This window comes from Corvus hawaiiensis, chromosome 26 (assembly GCF_020740725.1).
Source record: "Corvus hawaiiensis isolate bCorHaw1 chromosome 26, bCorHaw1.pri.cur, whole genome shotgun sequence".
In the NCBI taxonomy this organism is placed as follows: Eukaryota; Metazoa; Chordata; class Aves; order Passeriformes; family Corvidae; genus Corvus; species Corvus hawaiiensis.
In genome coordinates, this window is record NC_063238.1 from 30665097 (window position 1) to 30682169 (window position 17073).

The 17073-nt window shown below is 41.1% G+C and overlaps 1 protein-coding gene across 1 annotated transcript in view; it reads right to left on the reverse strand.

The window, feature by feature from the left end:
• The window catches only part of EIF3H (eukaryotic translation initiation factor 3 subunit H), a 93875-nt gene that overhangs the window by 57911 nt on the left and 18891 nt on the right, over nt 1-17073 (reverse strand). Inside the window, exon 2 of the mRNA XM_048286805.1 lies at nt 15371-15527. Coding sequence (XP_048142762.1) covers nt 15371-15527 — 157 coding nt within the window. The remainder of the gene's footprint in view (nt 1-15370; nt 15528-17073) is intronic.

The window sequence follows — 17073 nt, forward strand, 5'->3', positions numbered from 1 at the left end:
CTACCCTGGTTCCTATGTCCGAGATGGCAGTGCCCCATTCCATGTAAATTTCTCTGTCTGCTCCCAGCAAGTCTGAGTTATTACCACTCTCTCCATGGCATGATGTGTCCCAGATCTGCTGAAAGTCATCTACTGCTCTTTCAGATTACAGGTCTTGTTTAACAGGTGCTTTTGTTCCCAGGTTGACACACTGAACTAGCATCTCTCCCATACCAGTTTCCCATTTGAGTACTGTCTTGATTTTTTGCAATTCCTCTTTGTATTGTGTCAGATTAAAATCTAAATCACAGTGATGACAAGGAACACTGATGCTGTAAACAGACACCTCTTTAAATAAAGTTGTGATCAAAGCATCGAGTAGCCCAATAAAACCCAGGTGGCTCTAGCTTATCATATGCCGTACTCATTATTTCAAGTGTCCCATTTAATAGATTTCCAGGTGTCAACAAAAGGTTTGTGCCAGTTCTTTCATTTCTGGCTCTGTTTATGTATCTGGTGCCTTTTGATAAGAAGCTCTAATATTAAAGAAAAAAAAAGGTTAAAAAATACTCATTTTAAAATCGGGCATTTCGCCACAGTTGGCAAAACCACAGAAACCAGTGTGTCTTTGTATTATTCACCATCTACATAAAGCTTAGCTAATTACAGAGGAATACCAAATGACTCATATTTGCCATAGTTTTCTGTGGGCCAATATGTTTATCCAAAAAAGTCCAAAAAATTTACAAATTTAACGTCAACTTTAAGAGACTTAATCTGCAAGTTTCATGTAAAAACACAGTCAAAATTTTTAACTACTTATGGAAGTCTTTACCTTAAAAATTACTATAAGCTCTGGCAGCAAGCAGGCAAAGAGAAAAAAAGCTCATTTGACATTTATTCTTCATTTTAACTTTGTGCTTTATGCATCCGAATACATTAATTAATTTTTCACTTGAAACATTCCAAGAAAAATGTCTTGGAAGATTTGATCAAGTATCATACAGTGAAGCACTGTGAATAGCAGGAACCTTTTTTCAAATGTCATTTTTAAAATTAAAACCAAGAGCTCAAATTCCTACACTTGAGGATAGAGGGACATTTTGTTTTTAATTTTACACCATTGCAACAAAGTAGAATTTTACAAAGCGCTTCCTCATCACCCACCCTGTCATTCATCATTTCAAGTAGTGTCTTGCTTCCCCTCCAAGCACATTTTATCTTCTGACCCACTATTTTCATTTCTTTTCATACAAAAGAGACAAAATTTTTGCATGGAAATCAGGTTTAGAGGTCTAACATTTCTAAAATGCTATGGTATTTCGCCTTCCAAACCCCCACTTGCCTTTCAGTTATAACCGAAATTTCAGTTTCCAAATTAGCCAGGTAGAGATGCCAACAATATTCCACTGAAAGCCATTAAGAACTGGACACCTAAAGTGCTGTGCTGTTTCTAAAATGTTTGAGCAAGTATGTGTTTGTATAATGTTCAGGACACCCAGAGCCAGCTGACGCCTCTGGGCATGAGCACAGTAAAGCATAAATCAGGTCACGCTTCCTAGTTTGAGAGCTACACAGCTTTCAGGGTGGGAGCCCTAACCTCATTCCAATTTACATCTAAACATTTCTTACTCCCACTCCTTATTCCATCTCATCAGCATTCCTCATATCTTCAACACTTGGTGCCTATTGGAAACCATCACTGCCTTCAAGTCTAGTAAATTGACCAATCCCAAACCCGTCCTCAACTGTCCTTTCCTCTAGTCTTCTATCAGTAACACCAAATCAATTTGACACTGAACTAATCTAAAAAGAAAGCACATGACAGAATGAAACTACATATAAAAAATTGTATATATATACACACACATGTATATATATATACATAGTCTTGCAGATAGACATTTCATTAACATTTTTTGGTATTGCAATTATTTTTCTATTTCTGAGAATTGTCACATTTGGTCTAGTTCCTGAATAGCTGGTGTTGCATCCTTGTCTTTCTTATACCTGATGGGAGGAATGTAACTAGACAGCAATGTATCAAGTCTAGAAAATCATGCTCAGTAGAACTGAAATAACGACAACAAAAAAATTCCTTCCCTTGTATCTTTAGTTACTCCTTGTAGGACTGAGGAAAACGTTTCTCAACTACAAGAACCACTAGGCTCGCGGGACGAAGACCTTCAGAATTTCCTGAGTAACAAAGACCTCCATTTTTACAAGTGCCTGTTGTTCCACTGTGTGAGAAAGGCTTTCAAGCCTCAGTGTGTACCAGGAGTGGCACCCAGTGTCCAAACTGCATCCTTACAACAGCGTCTTTGGTTCCCTTCTCAGTCTTTCCTTGTTCGTTTCTCCCAGGCTGCAGTTACAGAAAATCAGCAGTTCTCTGCTTAAACAGCACGTATACTCTAAGTAAAGTAGTTTACACACACTTTTTGCCAAACTGTTTTAATCAACTGTGCATAGATGAATGAAAATTTCAACTATTCAATGTGGAGAACAAATATCAAGTCCAGTAAAATACTTCAATTAAGCCACATAGCTACAGATTTAAACTCTGAATGAAATCAACATTTGTGTAGACCATGGTCTTTCAACTGTACTCAACAACTGACTTCACAGTCACAGGCTGATTTATTCTCGATTATTGGCACTACTTTAATAGTCCAAACCAGTCTTCCTAAACATGTTTTGCTAGAACAGAAGTAAAAATCACTAAAAGAATTGGAAAAAAAACCCCAAAACAAAACAACAAACCAACAACAAACAATTTTCATGTTTTGCAGCTATGCAGGATTTTAAAGATCGACTGTGCTTGGCTAAGACAACTGAGTCTTAGTTGAGAGTAACAGATCTAGAAAATAAAATTGTTTTGTTCTTCCCAAAATTGATCAGAGGGATAATGTTTACTTTTAACCAAGATTCAACACCTGGAGTAAGTTACAAAGAAAGCAGTGCCTCCAAACTGCTACAAAAGCTACAATTTCTAGCTTTTTTTTCTTTCACTATCACGAACTGTTGAGAGTGGCAGAAAACAGATCAAGATAAAACACTTAATTATTATAAGAGTTATCCTAAAGCATTAAACAGCTATAATTATATCAGTAGGTAAGAGTACTATGGAGCAATACAAACTGGGAAAAAGAAAAAAAAAAACAAAAACCAACACAGTCAGGGAAAGGAAAAAAAATGTATTTCTATCTACATGTGGAAGTCAAATAGCAAATACCCCTTTCAATAGTTTTGCCAAATTTTATCTGGTCAGTTTTCCTGTTTCACTAACATCAAACCCCAATCCTCACCATAACATCTCTCCCCTCAAACAATGAAGCCCAGCACAATCTGCCTCACGTGTGCAAGCTGCAAGAACAATTCAAGCACCTCTTCAGGAGTCAAATGCCTTGCAGCTAAGTGAAATTCTGAGTTCATTAAAACCTAAAAGATTAGATCTCAGCTCTACTGCAAATATCTCTAAACAAGCTTTTGTTTCTCAACCAAAGACACAAAACTGGCACAATTTAACAGTTTATTGAGAACTTCAAAATCCTGTTGTTCAGGGTCTGTAGTTCCTCCCTCACCCCTCCAACTTCTCTGCTGCATAAAAGAACACTATAAAACCTGCAAGACACACCACACGGATCAGGTTTTTATATATAAATATATATATATATATATATATATATACAGACACTGACTAGCATGTTCAAATACTGTTGAATTACTTCCCTGGTATGATTTATTTTGTTTCAACGAGACTTCTACTTGCAAAAACATGCACACATTGCACAGCAAATAGATCTCTTGTTAGGTGCCTAATATGGCCAGGGAAACCATTTTGATTATTCTGTGCCCGCTTATGCATTGTCCTACAAAACAATAAGATAGAACAGCAAGAAACTAGCAATTAAGAGAGTCTAAATGCACATCGGGAATCACTAAAATCCATGCTAGCCAAGTCAAGAACAATATGACTGATGAATAGGCCGTATTATATTAGGATTGTTAGCAAGTGTTAAAAAATTATCCTAAGCAGATGTCCCTTTTGACCTAAATATATCACACAAAGAACATGCCTGTCTTCTTTTTCAAAAAAGTTTTAAGAAATCTTTCCATTTTTATTACTGACTAGAACTCCACACGGCTGCATACTGGCTATAAATACGTACAAAGGATTTACCACACTAAACTTACAAAAACATAGAAGTATTTTACTGTAAACAACCTATTTTCATGTATGTTTTTCTACTGCATGAATTTATGCTGTACTGAAGCATGTAATCCAATAAAAGAAATCAAACTGTGTATTCAGCACAGTGAATCAAAAGACAAGCTGCATACTACAGCAACTTATCGACCCACACACCACAAACCAAAACAGAGTAAATTTCTTCAGTTAGATGGGTGAGAGCCTTCTCTGCAATAAATACATTTTGTGGACAAAGTCCATAAGGAACTATATAAATTTAAGCTACCATACAGTATTACATATGCAACTATGCACACCCTGCTCATCTTCAGTAGAGCTTTAAAGAAGCTTTTACTTTCTTAAATTTTGCTGATATTAAGATTCTATATACCAGCTTACCTTGAAACTACAGAGATAAGCAAGATCTGCTCAGTTTGAGCTTTCTCAGTTTCTCCATATATTTTTGACTGCACCACTGGATTTCACAACACATACTAGTCATAAACAACTAATACTAAAATAAAAATACGAATGTAAACTCTACTAAGGATTTTTCTCTTTTCTATCAAAGACTAGTATTTTTCTAGAAGATCTTTAAAAGTTCTATATTTTTATGAAAAAAATTCTTCTATCTCTAACTCCACTGCTGTAGTAGGTTTCCCGCCAGCAAAATGGATTTCAAGTCTGTTCCTCAAGTATTTAATTCCATATTCAGCCGTCAACCTTGGGCCAGTTTCTTGTCTCTGCCTTTCCATCAGTAAAACAAATGCAAACACTATGAACAAAAGAGGTGCAACTTAGGTTTCATGTGTACTATACTTTGAGTATGGAACATTTACTTAGAGAATAATGCTACATAATTTTTCCACATTATGCAGTTGATAAATACATAAAACACTATTGAACAAGAAATAAGAATGAAAATTATTTTTCATAATTTACTGCTACTACTTATTTCAATCAGTTTCTATTACCTTTCACACAGATGTATTGATTTGAACTGCTTTTCAATAGCACTATAGGCATTTCCTTAATTTTAGCTCTCAGAAAAAAAAATAGGGGATTTGATCATTTTGCTGTGCTTTCCTTCAGCTCCCTCAAGTTTATTACAGCATTCTTTGGGAAAGGAAATGGCTAAATACTTGCATTAGCAAAAAAGGAAAGGAGGGGGAATGGAAAGAGGTAATAAGAAGGCGTTAAAAGAACTCTCTCTTCCTCTTGGGTCCAGTCCTATTGGGAAAAGAACAAATGACCGTATAGTCCAAATGTACGGCCAAGACTGAGGGGGACCACAAGGACCACAGACAATTGGTCCCTTAAGAAAGGACATGCTACAGGCTGAAGCAAGACATGCAAAAAGCACAGAGTGTGATCCAGGCAGTCCAGTGGAAACAGCCACTCCTGTACCACATTGTCCAACATCAAGGAATAATAATCAAGGATGAAGAAGTTGAAAGGTTTTAGCTGCACTGACAATGTTGTCTTCATATGGTTTGGGCTTCCTTCTGGATGAAGCTTTAGTTCCTTCAAACACAGAGGTAGCCACAAGAACAGGTATTAAGTATACATATATACACACACACACACACACTTCCATTATTTAATTGGTTATCCGCTTCTGCGCACTTTTATGTCTTTAGTCAAAGCTGAGCTGATTATATTAGCACCAAAAAAATTAAATTCAGAATGGCTCATTTGTAATATTTTACCAAAATTGAAGGTAAAAGAAACTGGGCTTTCATATTGCTGACCACATAAAAATTAATGTGTTTCTGCAAGTCTTACAAAATTATATGAAATACCCATATAACAAACTAAATTATTGTATATCATGATTTTAAATAAAGAATACAGCTAAGATAGAACACAAGCTATCAAGTAAAAATTCCTGGTTTCAAGCTGAAATCTTCCATGTAATGAAATGCTTAAATGCATAGCTGAGTTGGAGACAATCTCCCAGCTCATTCTAATGCTGCTAAAAAATGGTTGCATACATCTAAACTACCTATCTCTTAAAACAGATGCTTCTTTAACATAATTTTCCAGCTAAGCAAGTGAAACTTCTTAAATACACTTTTCAGTAAAGTACAGCATGGAAGTTCATTAAGTATGATAATAATATGCCTGCAATTGTGAATCACGGGGAAAAAAAAAATCAAACAACCCATGACAGATTTTAGGCTACGTTTTTCTGTTTAAAATTGCTCAAGGAAAAATGTCATGAAATATGTTTTCTTAAAAAAAATAAAAAAGCTGAGAGCTAGTGGAATATTTTGCATTTGAAATCAAATTACACTAACTTCTTTTGCAGCAAAATTGCAAAATTTCAGTGGAACCTGGTTTAAATAAAATGTAATATGCGTGGTACTTTAAAGAGCAAAATGATTTCTCTTTTTCAATACAGAATTAGATGTTGAACAAAAGGATTAGCCTACCACTTTAAAGCATTGCCCCTACGGTAAAAATCAACGTGAAAATCCAGAAATGCAGTAAACAAAGCATTTCAAGCAGTTTGTGCAATACTGTCAAAAAGGAAGAGTTGATACACAATCTTTAAGAGAGCACAGTTCAGTACTATAAATCCCCTTAGATAAGCCAAGGGGTTCCATCACAATTGCTGCCTCCTCTTTCTTACACGTGGTAGAATTGGGAGGCAAAGATGCAAACCCGCAGAACAAGCAAGCTCCTGTCCTGCTTTTAGGATACCCACACATAGGAGGTCTGAATCAAATTCTTCCCATCTATGCCGAGCCTCAGAGCACACAGCACATTTAGGCTGATTTAAGAACCGAAAAAACAAGAGCCGGGATAGTCAGTGCACTTTGTAACATATTTTCTCAATTCATTTGTGTAAAAGATTACGTGCACTTTATCAGATGAAGGTACCGTGTACCCTCCGCGCCGCCGCAGCCCCCAGGGCTCCCGGCTGGGAAGGCGGCGAGGGCTGGGGCCGTGCGCTGAGTACGAGCGCCCTCTGACGGCAGCTCCGCCCGGCGCCGCGGCCACACGGGCACGGGGGAACACACACGGGCACGGGGGAACACACACACACGGGCACGGGAGAACACACACGGGCACGGGGGAACACACACACACGGGCACGGGGGAACACACACGGGCACGGGGGAACACACACACGGACACGGGGGAACACACACACGGGCACGGGGGAACACACACACGGGCACGGGGGGACACACACACACGGGCACGGGGGGACACACACACACGGGCACGGGGGGGGACACACACACGGGCACGGGGGGGGACACACGGGCACGGGGGAACACACACGGGCACGGGGGAACACACACACACACACGGGCACGGGGGAACACACACACGGGCACGGGGGGACACACACGGGCACGGGGGAACACACACACGGGCACGGGGGAACACACACACACACACGGGCACGGGGGAACACACACACACGGGCACGGGGGGACACACACACGGGCACGGGGGAACACACACACACACGGGCACGGGGGGACACACACACACACACGGGCACGGGGGGACACACACACACACACGGGCACGGGGGGACACACACACGGGCACGGGGGGACACACACACGGGCACGGGGGAACACACACACGGGCACGGGGGGACACACACACACGGGCACGGGGGGACACACACACGGGCACGGGGGGACACACACACGGGCACGGGGGAACACACACACACACACGGGCACGGGGGAACACACACACACGGGCACGGGGGGACACACACACACGGGCACGGGGGGACACACACACACGGGCACGGGGGGACACACACACGGGCACGGGGGGACACACACACACGGGCACGGGGGGACACACACACACACACGGGCACGGGGGGACACACACACACGGGCACGGGGGGACACACACACGGGCACGGGGGGACACACACACACACACGGGCACGGGGGGACACACACACACGGGCACGGGGGAACACACACACGGGCACGGGGGGACACACACACACACACGGGCACGGGGGGACACGCACACACACACGGGCACGGGGGAACACACGGGCACGGGGGAACACACAGGGGCACGGGGGAACACACACACGGGCACGGGGGGACACACACACGGGCACGGGGGGACACACACACACACACGGGCACGGGGGGACACACACACACGGGCACGGGGGGACACACACACACACACACGGGCACGGGGGGACACGCACACGGGCACGGGGGGACACACACACACACACACACACGGGCACGGGGGAACACACACACACACACGGGGGGACACACACACACACACGGGGGGACACACGGGCACGGGGGAACACACACACACACACGGGGGGACACACACACGGGCACGGGGGGACAGACACACGGGCACGGGGGGACACACACACACGGGCACGGGGGGACACACACACACGGGCACGGGGGGACACACACACGGGCACGGGGGGACACACACACGGGCACGGGGGGACACACACACACGGGCACGGGGGGACACACACACACACACGGGGGGACACACACACGGGCACGGGGGGACACACACACGGGCACGGGGGGACACACACACGGGCACGGGGGGGGACACACGGGCACGGGGGAACACACACACACGGGCACGGGGGGACACACACACACGGGCACGGGGGGACACACACACGGGCACGGGGGGACACACACACGGGCACGGGGGGACACACACACACACACGGGCACGGGGGGACACACACACACACACGGGCACGGGGGGACACACACACGGGCACGGGGGGACACACACACACACACGGGCACGGGGGGACACACACACGGGCACGGGCACGGGGGGACACACACACACGGGCACGGGGGGACACACACGGGCACGGGCACGGGGGGACACACACACGGGCACGGGGGGACACACACACGGGCACGGGGGGACACACACGGGCACGGGGGGACACACACACGGGCACGGGCACGGGGGGACACACACACGGGCACGGGGGGACACACACACGGGCACGGGGGGACACACACGGGCACGGGCACGGGGGGACACACCAACAATTCACTTGCCCCAAGCACGAGAATTAAAAGCACTGTTCCTTAGCACTTGTGACTACAAAAACATACTGTGGCATACACTGCCGCATCTGATAGAGACAAGTACACGCATCCACACACCCAAGGCACACTTCGGCCCCCACCCCATAAAGTAGCCTTTTACTGGGATTTCTTCTTTCCTGCTCAATAAAGACAAAAACCTCCAGCCATTAGAGGTAAGTCTGCACAGTATGAAAACTTAGGCAAAACATTTAACATGCTGCATGCCTGCTACTCCACTGAACCATCACAATTATACAAACCATGTCAATACTAGCTTTCTTTCAGGAAACAAATCAAGGGCTTGCACTAGGGACAGGTAAAGTACAAAATAATTCAGGTGTGATTAGCAGTTTTATTAAAGAATCTTGAATATCTGATACATCTTACTAGATGACAATTAAGCACAACTAATAACTAATGTTTTGTCCGTCAGTATATTCCAATATCAGTTCTGGCAATCCACAAAAAAATAAAAAAATACCAAAGATCAGATGAGATTATTCTGAGTACTTAAAAACTGACCATCCACCCTCTGTCATAATCATCTGAATTCCTTATATAAATCAAACCTTATTGAGCCTATGGACTATTTCACACACTCATTACACCCAAATGATACAGAAAAAACCCCCTCAAAATTCAATATCCTTTTTACATAGAGCACAAAGCGAAACTTCATAAATGCATGCACAAACCTGACAGGCTTTCACCAGCACTCAGTAATTGAAAAGTCAACATTTACATAGTAAGGCTTTCTTCCTAAATTACTACAGGACTTATGAAAAACACGGATGAGGAACTCAGATAAATGGACTACAACTGGAACCAGAACCAAGGCTGTGATTTAGGAGCTTTTGGGTCATCTGTCCCTGTCTTTAGTGAAATAAAACTCAAATTTCATGCAACCTGATTTCTCCATTTCATAAACATTTAATTTTCTTAAGTAAAACACATGAGCTACAACATCTAAAGAGAATTATCCTATACAAACAAAAAAAAGAAGAAAAAAACAGTCAGCTAAAATTGCATCTGCCTATTCAGAACATAAGTTAGAGTCACTGCATGTTCAAGGTCTGTCATGCAACAATACAAGAGAAATACAAGATACGCCTACAATGATAAAACCTTTGATTTAGGGTTTAGGATTTTCTGACTCCTGGTCAGAAAAACAGACAAAATATAGCCTGGACAGGAGCCTTTACAGACAGGCGATGAACCAACACTGCTGGGGGGCTGTGATTTAATGACGTCAGGACTTCTATAGCAATACTGGCAAAAGAAATCAACCCTCACAGAGTCCATTTGGACTCTATTGCAACAAGGCTCATGAAAGGTCTAGAAAACTGGTCTTACAGGAACAGCTGATGGAGCTGTGTTTGTTCAGACTCAAAAAGAGGATGCTCAGGAGGAACCTCATTGCTTTCTACAACCATCTGAAAGAAGGGTGCAGTGAGGCAGGGGCCACCCTGTTCTGCCATGCCTGCAGTGAGAGGACCAGAGGAAATGGCCTTAAACTGATACAGGAGAGATGCAGATTAGGTATTAGAAATTTTTTTTTCAGTGTTAGGGTAGCCGGGCACTGGAATACGCTGCCCAGGGAGGTGGCAGTCACCAACCCTGAAAGTGTTTAGGAGGCATCTGGATCTGGTCCCGGGTGATGTGGCTCAGGGGTTAGAGTGGTAGTACTGGGCAATGGTTGAACATGATGATCTTGTAGTTCTCTTCCAACCTTGACAACTCTGTGATTCCACCTGAAGCCCTCTGCTTCTGCAAGGACCACGTGTCACAGGTGAGCAAACGGGCAGCATTGCAGGTAAGGCTCAGCAGCACAAACTGCTGCTGCCCCGGCCAAGTAAATCCTGAATAAGCACTATTTATGAGCTACAATACCTTTGTCCACATGCAACTGTACCCATTTGAGGCTAAAAAAATGGTGGGTTTGTGGAAATGTTGCACTGTATTATTTCTAGTTGTTACTGAATGATTACACAACTAAATACAACCTGAAGCACAGAAATCTAAAGGTAATAGAACATTTAATCATCTAGCTACTTCTAACCTGAAAACCAAAATGAATGTTCTCAAGTAACAAAATAAAAATCATGTTGGGGGTAGGGTGAGAAGGCAGCATCAGCTTTCCTTCTGTAGCATTTCAGAGGGAATCTAATAAAAGAAGAAAAAGTTACAACCACACAGAACTTATTTTGATGTATAATTATAGAACTGTCTCGAGGTTTCGACTGGCATATTTACCACAGGACTTAATTTAGTATCTTAGTTTTGTAACTAAGTTACTAAAATACATCAGACTGAAATAAATCTGTTTCAAAATAATGTCTCACAACATCTATAATGAGTGACAAGATGTAAACTTCATTTTTAACAGTTGGATTTCCAAGAAGGGAATATAAATTTCCTTTAAGTGGGGAGAAAAGCTACTCAGTGAAAATGACTGAAGAAAAAATCAATTAAGTGCAAAGGATTGAACTTAACATGCTGCTTAGAAACAAAGTTTACAGACATGAAAAACACATTTATTTCTCAGGAAGAACATATAGAAAAGAAGGTTTTTAGTAAACCTTAACTGAAAGACAGCAAAACTATGCTCAGAGAAGGGCTTGGAAGTGCCCTGAAGTGAAAGCACTTCTCAAAAAACAATCCTTAACAAGACAAGCTGGAATACTGCATAATTTCACAGCAGTAACTAAGCCAAAAATCCTTACAGCAGAAATATGACTTTCCCTAAACAAGAGTTGAATCTGTGGGGTGAAGGATGTGGGGAAGGGAAGGCAGGGGCACAGGAATAGCGGCTGTATGTGTAAATCACTGAAAGTATCTTCATATAATTAAAGATCAGTGCTTTGAAAAATAAAGTCAATGCCTATGAAGATTTAAGTGCACCAGCAATAAGTAAACACAATTATCTGAAAAGTAAATGCCTTACCAAAAGCCCAAAGTGCAGCCCTAAAATACCAAACATTCACATTGAAGCATCTTTTGCTGAGGACTCAACAACAATTCTGCAATTTTCCTCCATTAGCTCACACATCATCAACTAAACTTCACCTACAGATTTCTAACAGAGAGCTGGGTTGAACCCTCTCACCCCCACTAAAAATCTCATGCTGCAGCAGGCCAACCCAAGTGTTTAAGACTTTCCTGACAGGAAATCTTACGAAAAAAATTACACTTTGTAAAAAGAATCATAGGAAGACATCACTGCAGGAGAAACTTTCTAAGATGAAAAACACCTGTGAATTCATAAATGGTGGATAGCCTCCTCAGATTTCCAATAAGAATTACTTCAAGCTAAAAACCTCTTGTGTTTTCTGTAGTTTTAGAAATAGTTCAATTCAAGCTGCATTAAAGAATGTTCTTGCATGAAAAGAAAAAGTTCAGATACGTTTTTAAATAAAAATTTAAGTTTTGAAGGAATTTGTAACAGCAAACAGTCGAAATTTGATATTATCTCAGGCGTTAGAAGCAAGAGACAAAATGACACCATAACAAAAGCATAACTAAGCATATCTGAAGAAATGGTTGTTACAAGCAAGTTTAAATACATCTTTATCAAACTGATTCTTAAATGTCATGCATACCTATTTCAAGCTCAATTTAAGGATATTTTCTTAGCGCCCTCAAAAATGTGTTTTATATTAGATTTGCACAGCTTAAAAGAGGAAAACATTCACTTAAATTTGTCTTGCCAATATTCCATCAGTTTGCTCAAATAACACCCTCCTGTACAAAAGTTCAATTCTCTTAACAACAATCATCTCAAGACCACTAAGGCCTACACTAAGGCAGAAGACAATGCAACATCATCCTGACAATAGAGCACAACGTTAAGTACTATTCTGTGTGACAGCAGTGCTGAAGTGCCAAGGCCCTTATATTTCCCCTCCATATCTCTGGGCCTGAATTTGTGCAAATATATAAAACCAGAGAGGGTACTGAAGTAACACACAGGCCTTGGGGGGAAGGAGGTGCCTTGCTTTCTCTGGTTTTTAGTATCCTGAATTTGAACATTCTGGCACGTAACAAGAGATTTCTCTACCTGAATTATCTGCATCTAGAAAAAAAAAAAAATAGCTTGAAAATCTGGCAGGATGCTTGCATAGGGAAACACAGCTCCAGGGAAAACAAACAGGGGGTATTTATAAAACTATTGTTTTTCACGTTGGCAAGACAGAAGACAACTCTGAGGAGCCTAAAAAGACACCAAAGGCTCAAGCTGGCAACCTCAACAGCCATTTTGTTCATGTTTTCATCTTTCCTAAGTTCTACCACATAGGTTAAAGGGCTGAACAGACCCCTAGCAAAGGGAATGCAGACTGAACATGAGCACTTTGCATTTCCTAAATGGTTCAGTCTCTTTAAGTGTATTTCACTGAGAAGAATACAGAGGCAGTATCTCTGTGATCCATGTAGTAGACGCTAGGGAAGATGGAAGCCAACAGGAAATGTCTCCTGAATTGGCTTAAAGGGTTCAGCAAGCTCCCCTGACCTGGCTGCAGATCCCCACCACTGCTGGAGGCAGAAGCATCAGCTTCACTGCCACAGGCTCACTTCCTACTAGGGTTAGAGTTTGCTCTGCTTTCTGTGCCCACAGCATGGGAACATGAAGCTGAAAAGCTAAGGGTGAGAGAAGCTTTGCCTTTGGACCTTACTTAAAGCCAGGATTATTGCCTACTTGCTGAAAAAGCGAAAAAGAAAGACTGGTACCAAAAATTGCTTTCTTGGAATGAAGTTTCTCCCAAACAGGAACAGTTGAACCCTGCATACCAGATCACAGGCTTACAGCTCAGCATAGGAGCCATCCTACGGTAAGCTGCATCCATCTCCGACACTGAGAAATTCGTTTCAATACTTGCTCTCCTACCAGCTACACGGAAAAAATTCAGCCGTTTTCTACCAAAAAAAATGAAGCATGGGGTCTAATTAAAAATTTAGATTATTTCAATCCTTTGAAGAGCTCCAGAAGAGAACGAATCTTTAAAACATTTTTTAAGCTTTAACAAAATATAGTTCTGATTCAAGCACCATGTTAATGTAGGACAATTAAAATTCCTTTCTGTTTTGCATTTTTTTTTCTTTGAGCAAACTGTATAATCCCACAAAAGAAGCAATAAACAGCTACAAAACCTTACCAAGTTGCAAAGAATTCTTAAAATTATCTCTGCTATAAAAGCAGGATAAGATTCTTTGGTTATAAGATAAAATATTAATTTAATAATACCTGATCTCATTATAAGCAAGAAAAAGCAGTTTATACTTACAGATTAAGCAATCTTGCTCAAACTGAATTATCAAAATAGATAGAATCAACTGCAATTACTTTGACTACATTGCCTCTTTAGTTACTCTTGACGTTAAACTGACTCTCTTTATGCCCTAATAAAGTTTTCCTACTAGTATCATTAAATACGCATACACATACTTACAGTATCAAGATTAGAACTGTAAGCCTTTTAAGTTTGCTTTATAAATTTGATGTCATTCTGTGCCAAGCCAGTCATACTAACTTACAGTGTCAGTAACAAAACATCACTAGGACCAGCAAAAAACACTGAGACAGATAGAAACCACCCATGCTACTTTCTAGCTCACTTGGAAAAGCAAAATGATCACCCAGACTTCAAGTTAGCCAAAGCCTCTTAAAACTTACAAAGCTCTGTTCTCCAGGCTTTCAGTGAACACTTAACACGCACAAATAAATCCATGGAGGGGCAATCCATGTGCCAAGCTACATCCCAATGTGTGTGTATGTATGCATACACATACGCACGGCCATTTCCATAAAAAGCTTTAAAGTGATTATGAATTATAGACAGGAAACTAATTTAACTTCCTGTGTGGACAGTCTTATCCTAAAATAAATGTGTCCATATAATACAGTATTCATCCCCTAAAACTTCCTTTATAAAGACAAGCTTTAAGTTGGATATTCAGGATGGCACTGTGATTAACACGCTGACACCTCAAGCCCCATTTAAAAAATCTGAGTACATACAAGCTTCTGCTCACTGTGAGGGAAAAAAGTCTTTTCGAGCCCATACAAATTTTCTTTTTAGCCTAAGTTTTACAAAACTGTAACTGTTACCTTCATCAAAGTCTGCATCATCTTCTGTATGCTGAGGAAAAGGGAAGCAATTTGTGATTTCAAGTCTGTCATCCACCACAAGACCCAGCAGTACTCCTTGGACCACTTCATTCCCCTGTCCTTCTTCTTGGTAATGTTTAATGATCTTTAACACAACCTAGAACACAAAACAATAAAATCACAATATGCAATGCATTCTTTTTGTCCTCAAACTATCTGGAATTCTAAATTTGTTGCACAGATTAGAGCTGCAAACCAAGTGAGCTACTGCCTTAAGCACCAGAAATTTTAATACAGGTTGAGAAATAGCCAGCCATCCTAATACTGTAGGAGAAAAAAATAGACCATTAAACAAACCATCAAAATGCAGTTCTAAACCAATTTTCTGAAACACCATTCTAAAATGAAATATTGATCTTTTTTACTTTAGCTTGTTGCTGTAACTGTGAGTTTTTAACAGTATCTTGCAGACCCAATAAGCCCCCTCTTAAGGGAAACAGTGCACAAGAAACTAACAAAACATCTTCAAAAACTATTCAGAAACAGGTAGAAATTTTTTAAAAGGTGGAGACCACACCAAATTTCAATTGCATTAATCTTCCAAAGAACATCTCATTGCTGTTTTACTTCAGATGATAGTTCAATTTATGTGTTGTGAATGCCATGTCATAGAATATTTAAGAAAAATCAATGATAAAACAAAGAAATAGAAAGATGCATGAACTACTCATTATATTTTTAACAATATAATTGCTACTTCCTTCCTTAACTCTGAACTCTACAATGAAAAATTCTCATGAGATGATACTGTAAATTGGAACAGTATGAACAAAACCACTCAAGAATAGCCAGTCATTTGCTAGCAACACTTCATACTTAACATTTTATACTTAACTAGAACTACAATAAGGTAAGACATGAATCACAAACACAGACTTCAAAGAACTTATGCTTTGTCCAGCATAAGTGGGGTTTATTTTACTAAACCCTAATCCATCCATTCAAAATGCAACAGAAAATGTCTGATGATTATGTCTTCATTAAAGCAATACTACTTTAACGTCTGCTGGCAAACAGACTAGTTTAATAGATTTCAGCTCAACCACCCTTAGAACAGACCTTGTGTAAGTACTGGCATTTAGAGAGCATTCTACAGGGGAGGGGAAAAAAAAAAAAAGAAGTTAAGCTCAATACTTGTCAGGAACATATACTTGAGCCTTCTCCTCTGTTGATTAGCAGATGTCACTTTTTGTAAAACACCATTAAAGTACTAACGTATTAAAGTACCTCAATACAGGTTAAATGGAAGAAAAAGGAGACTAGAACAGAAATTATTTACAAATACACTGACTTCTTGGGCTAAAATGGGAAAATGAACTTCATGCGCAGCCTACTTGGAGGCAAGGCAGAGAGGGTAAAACCAAAACGAAATACCTATTTCCAACGAAGTTGGATTTAAGTATCAAAATGGACTAACATCCACTGATTCCTTGTTTATTTACAGTATCACTCACTTGTGCCTCCTCATGCATCTAGATATACTTGCATTGAAGCTTCTCAGTCATAGGTAGAATACAACATTGCACTCCCATACACATTCACATCTGTCACTCAAGTCCTTTGCAGCCACACCTTTTTATCCAATTTGTTAAAACAGGTCTACAGAGCAGAGACACAAAGACATACTTTGGTAATACACATCC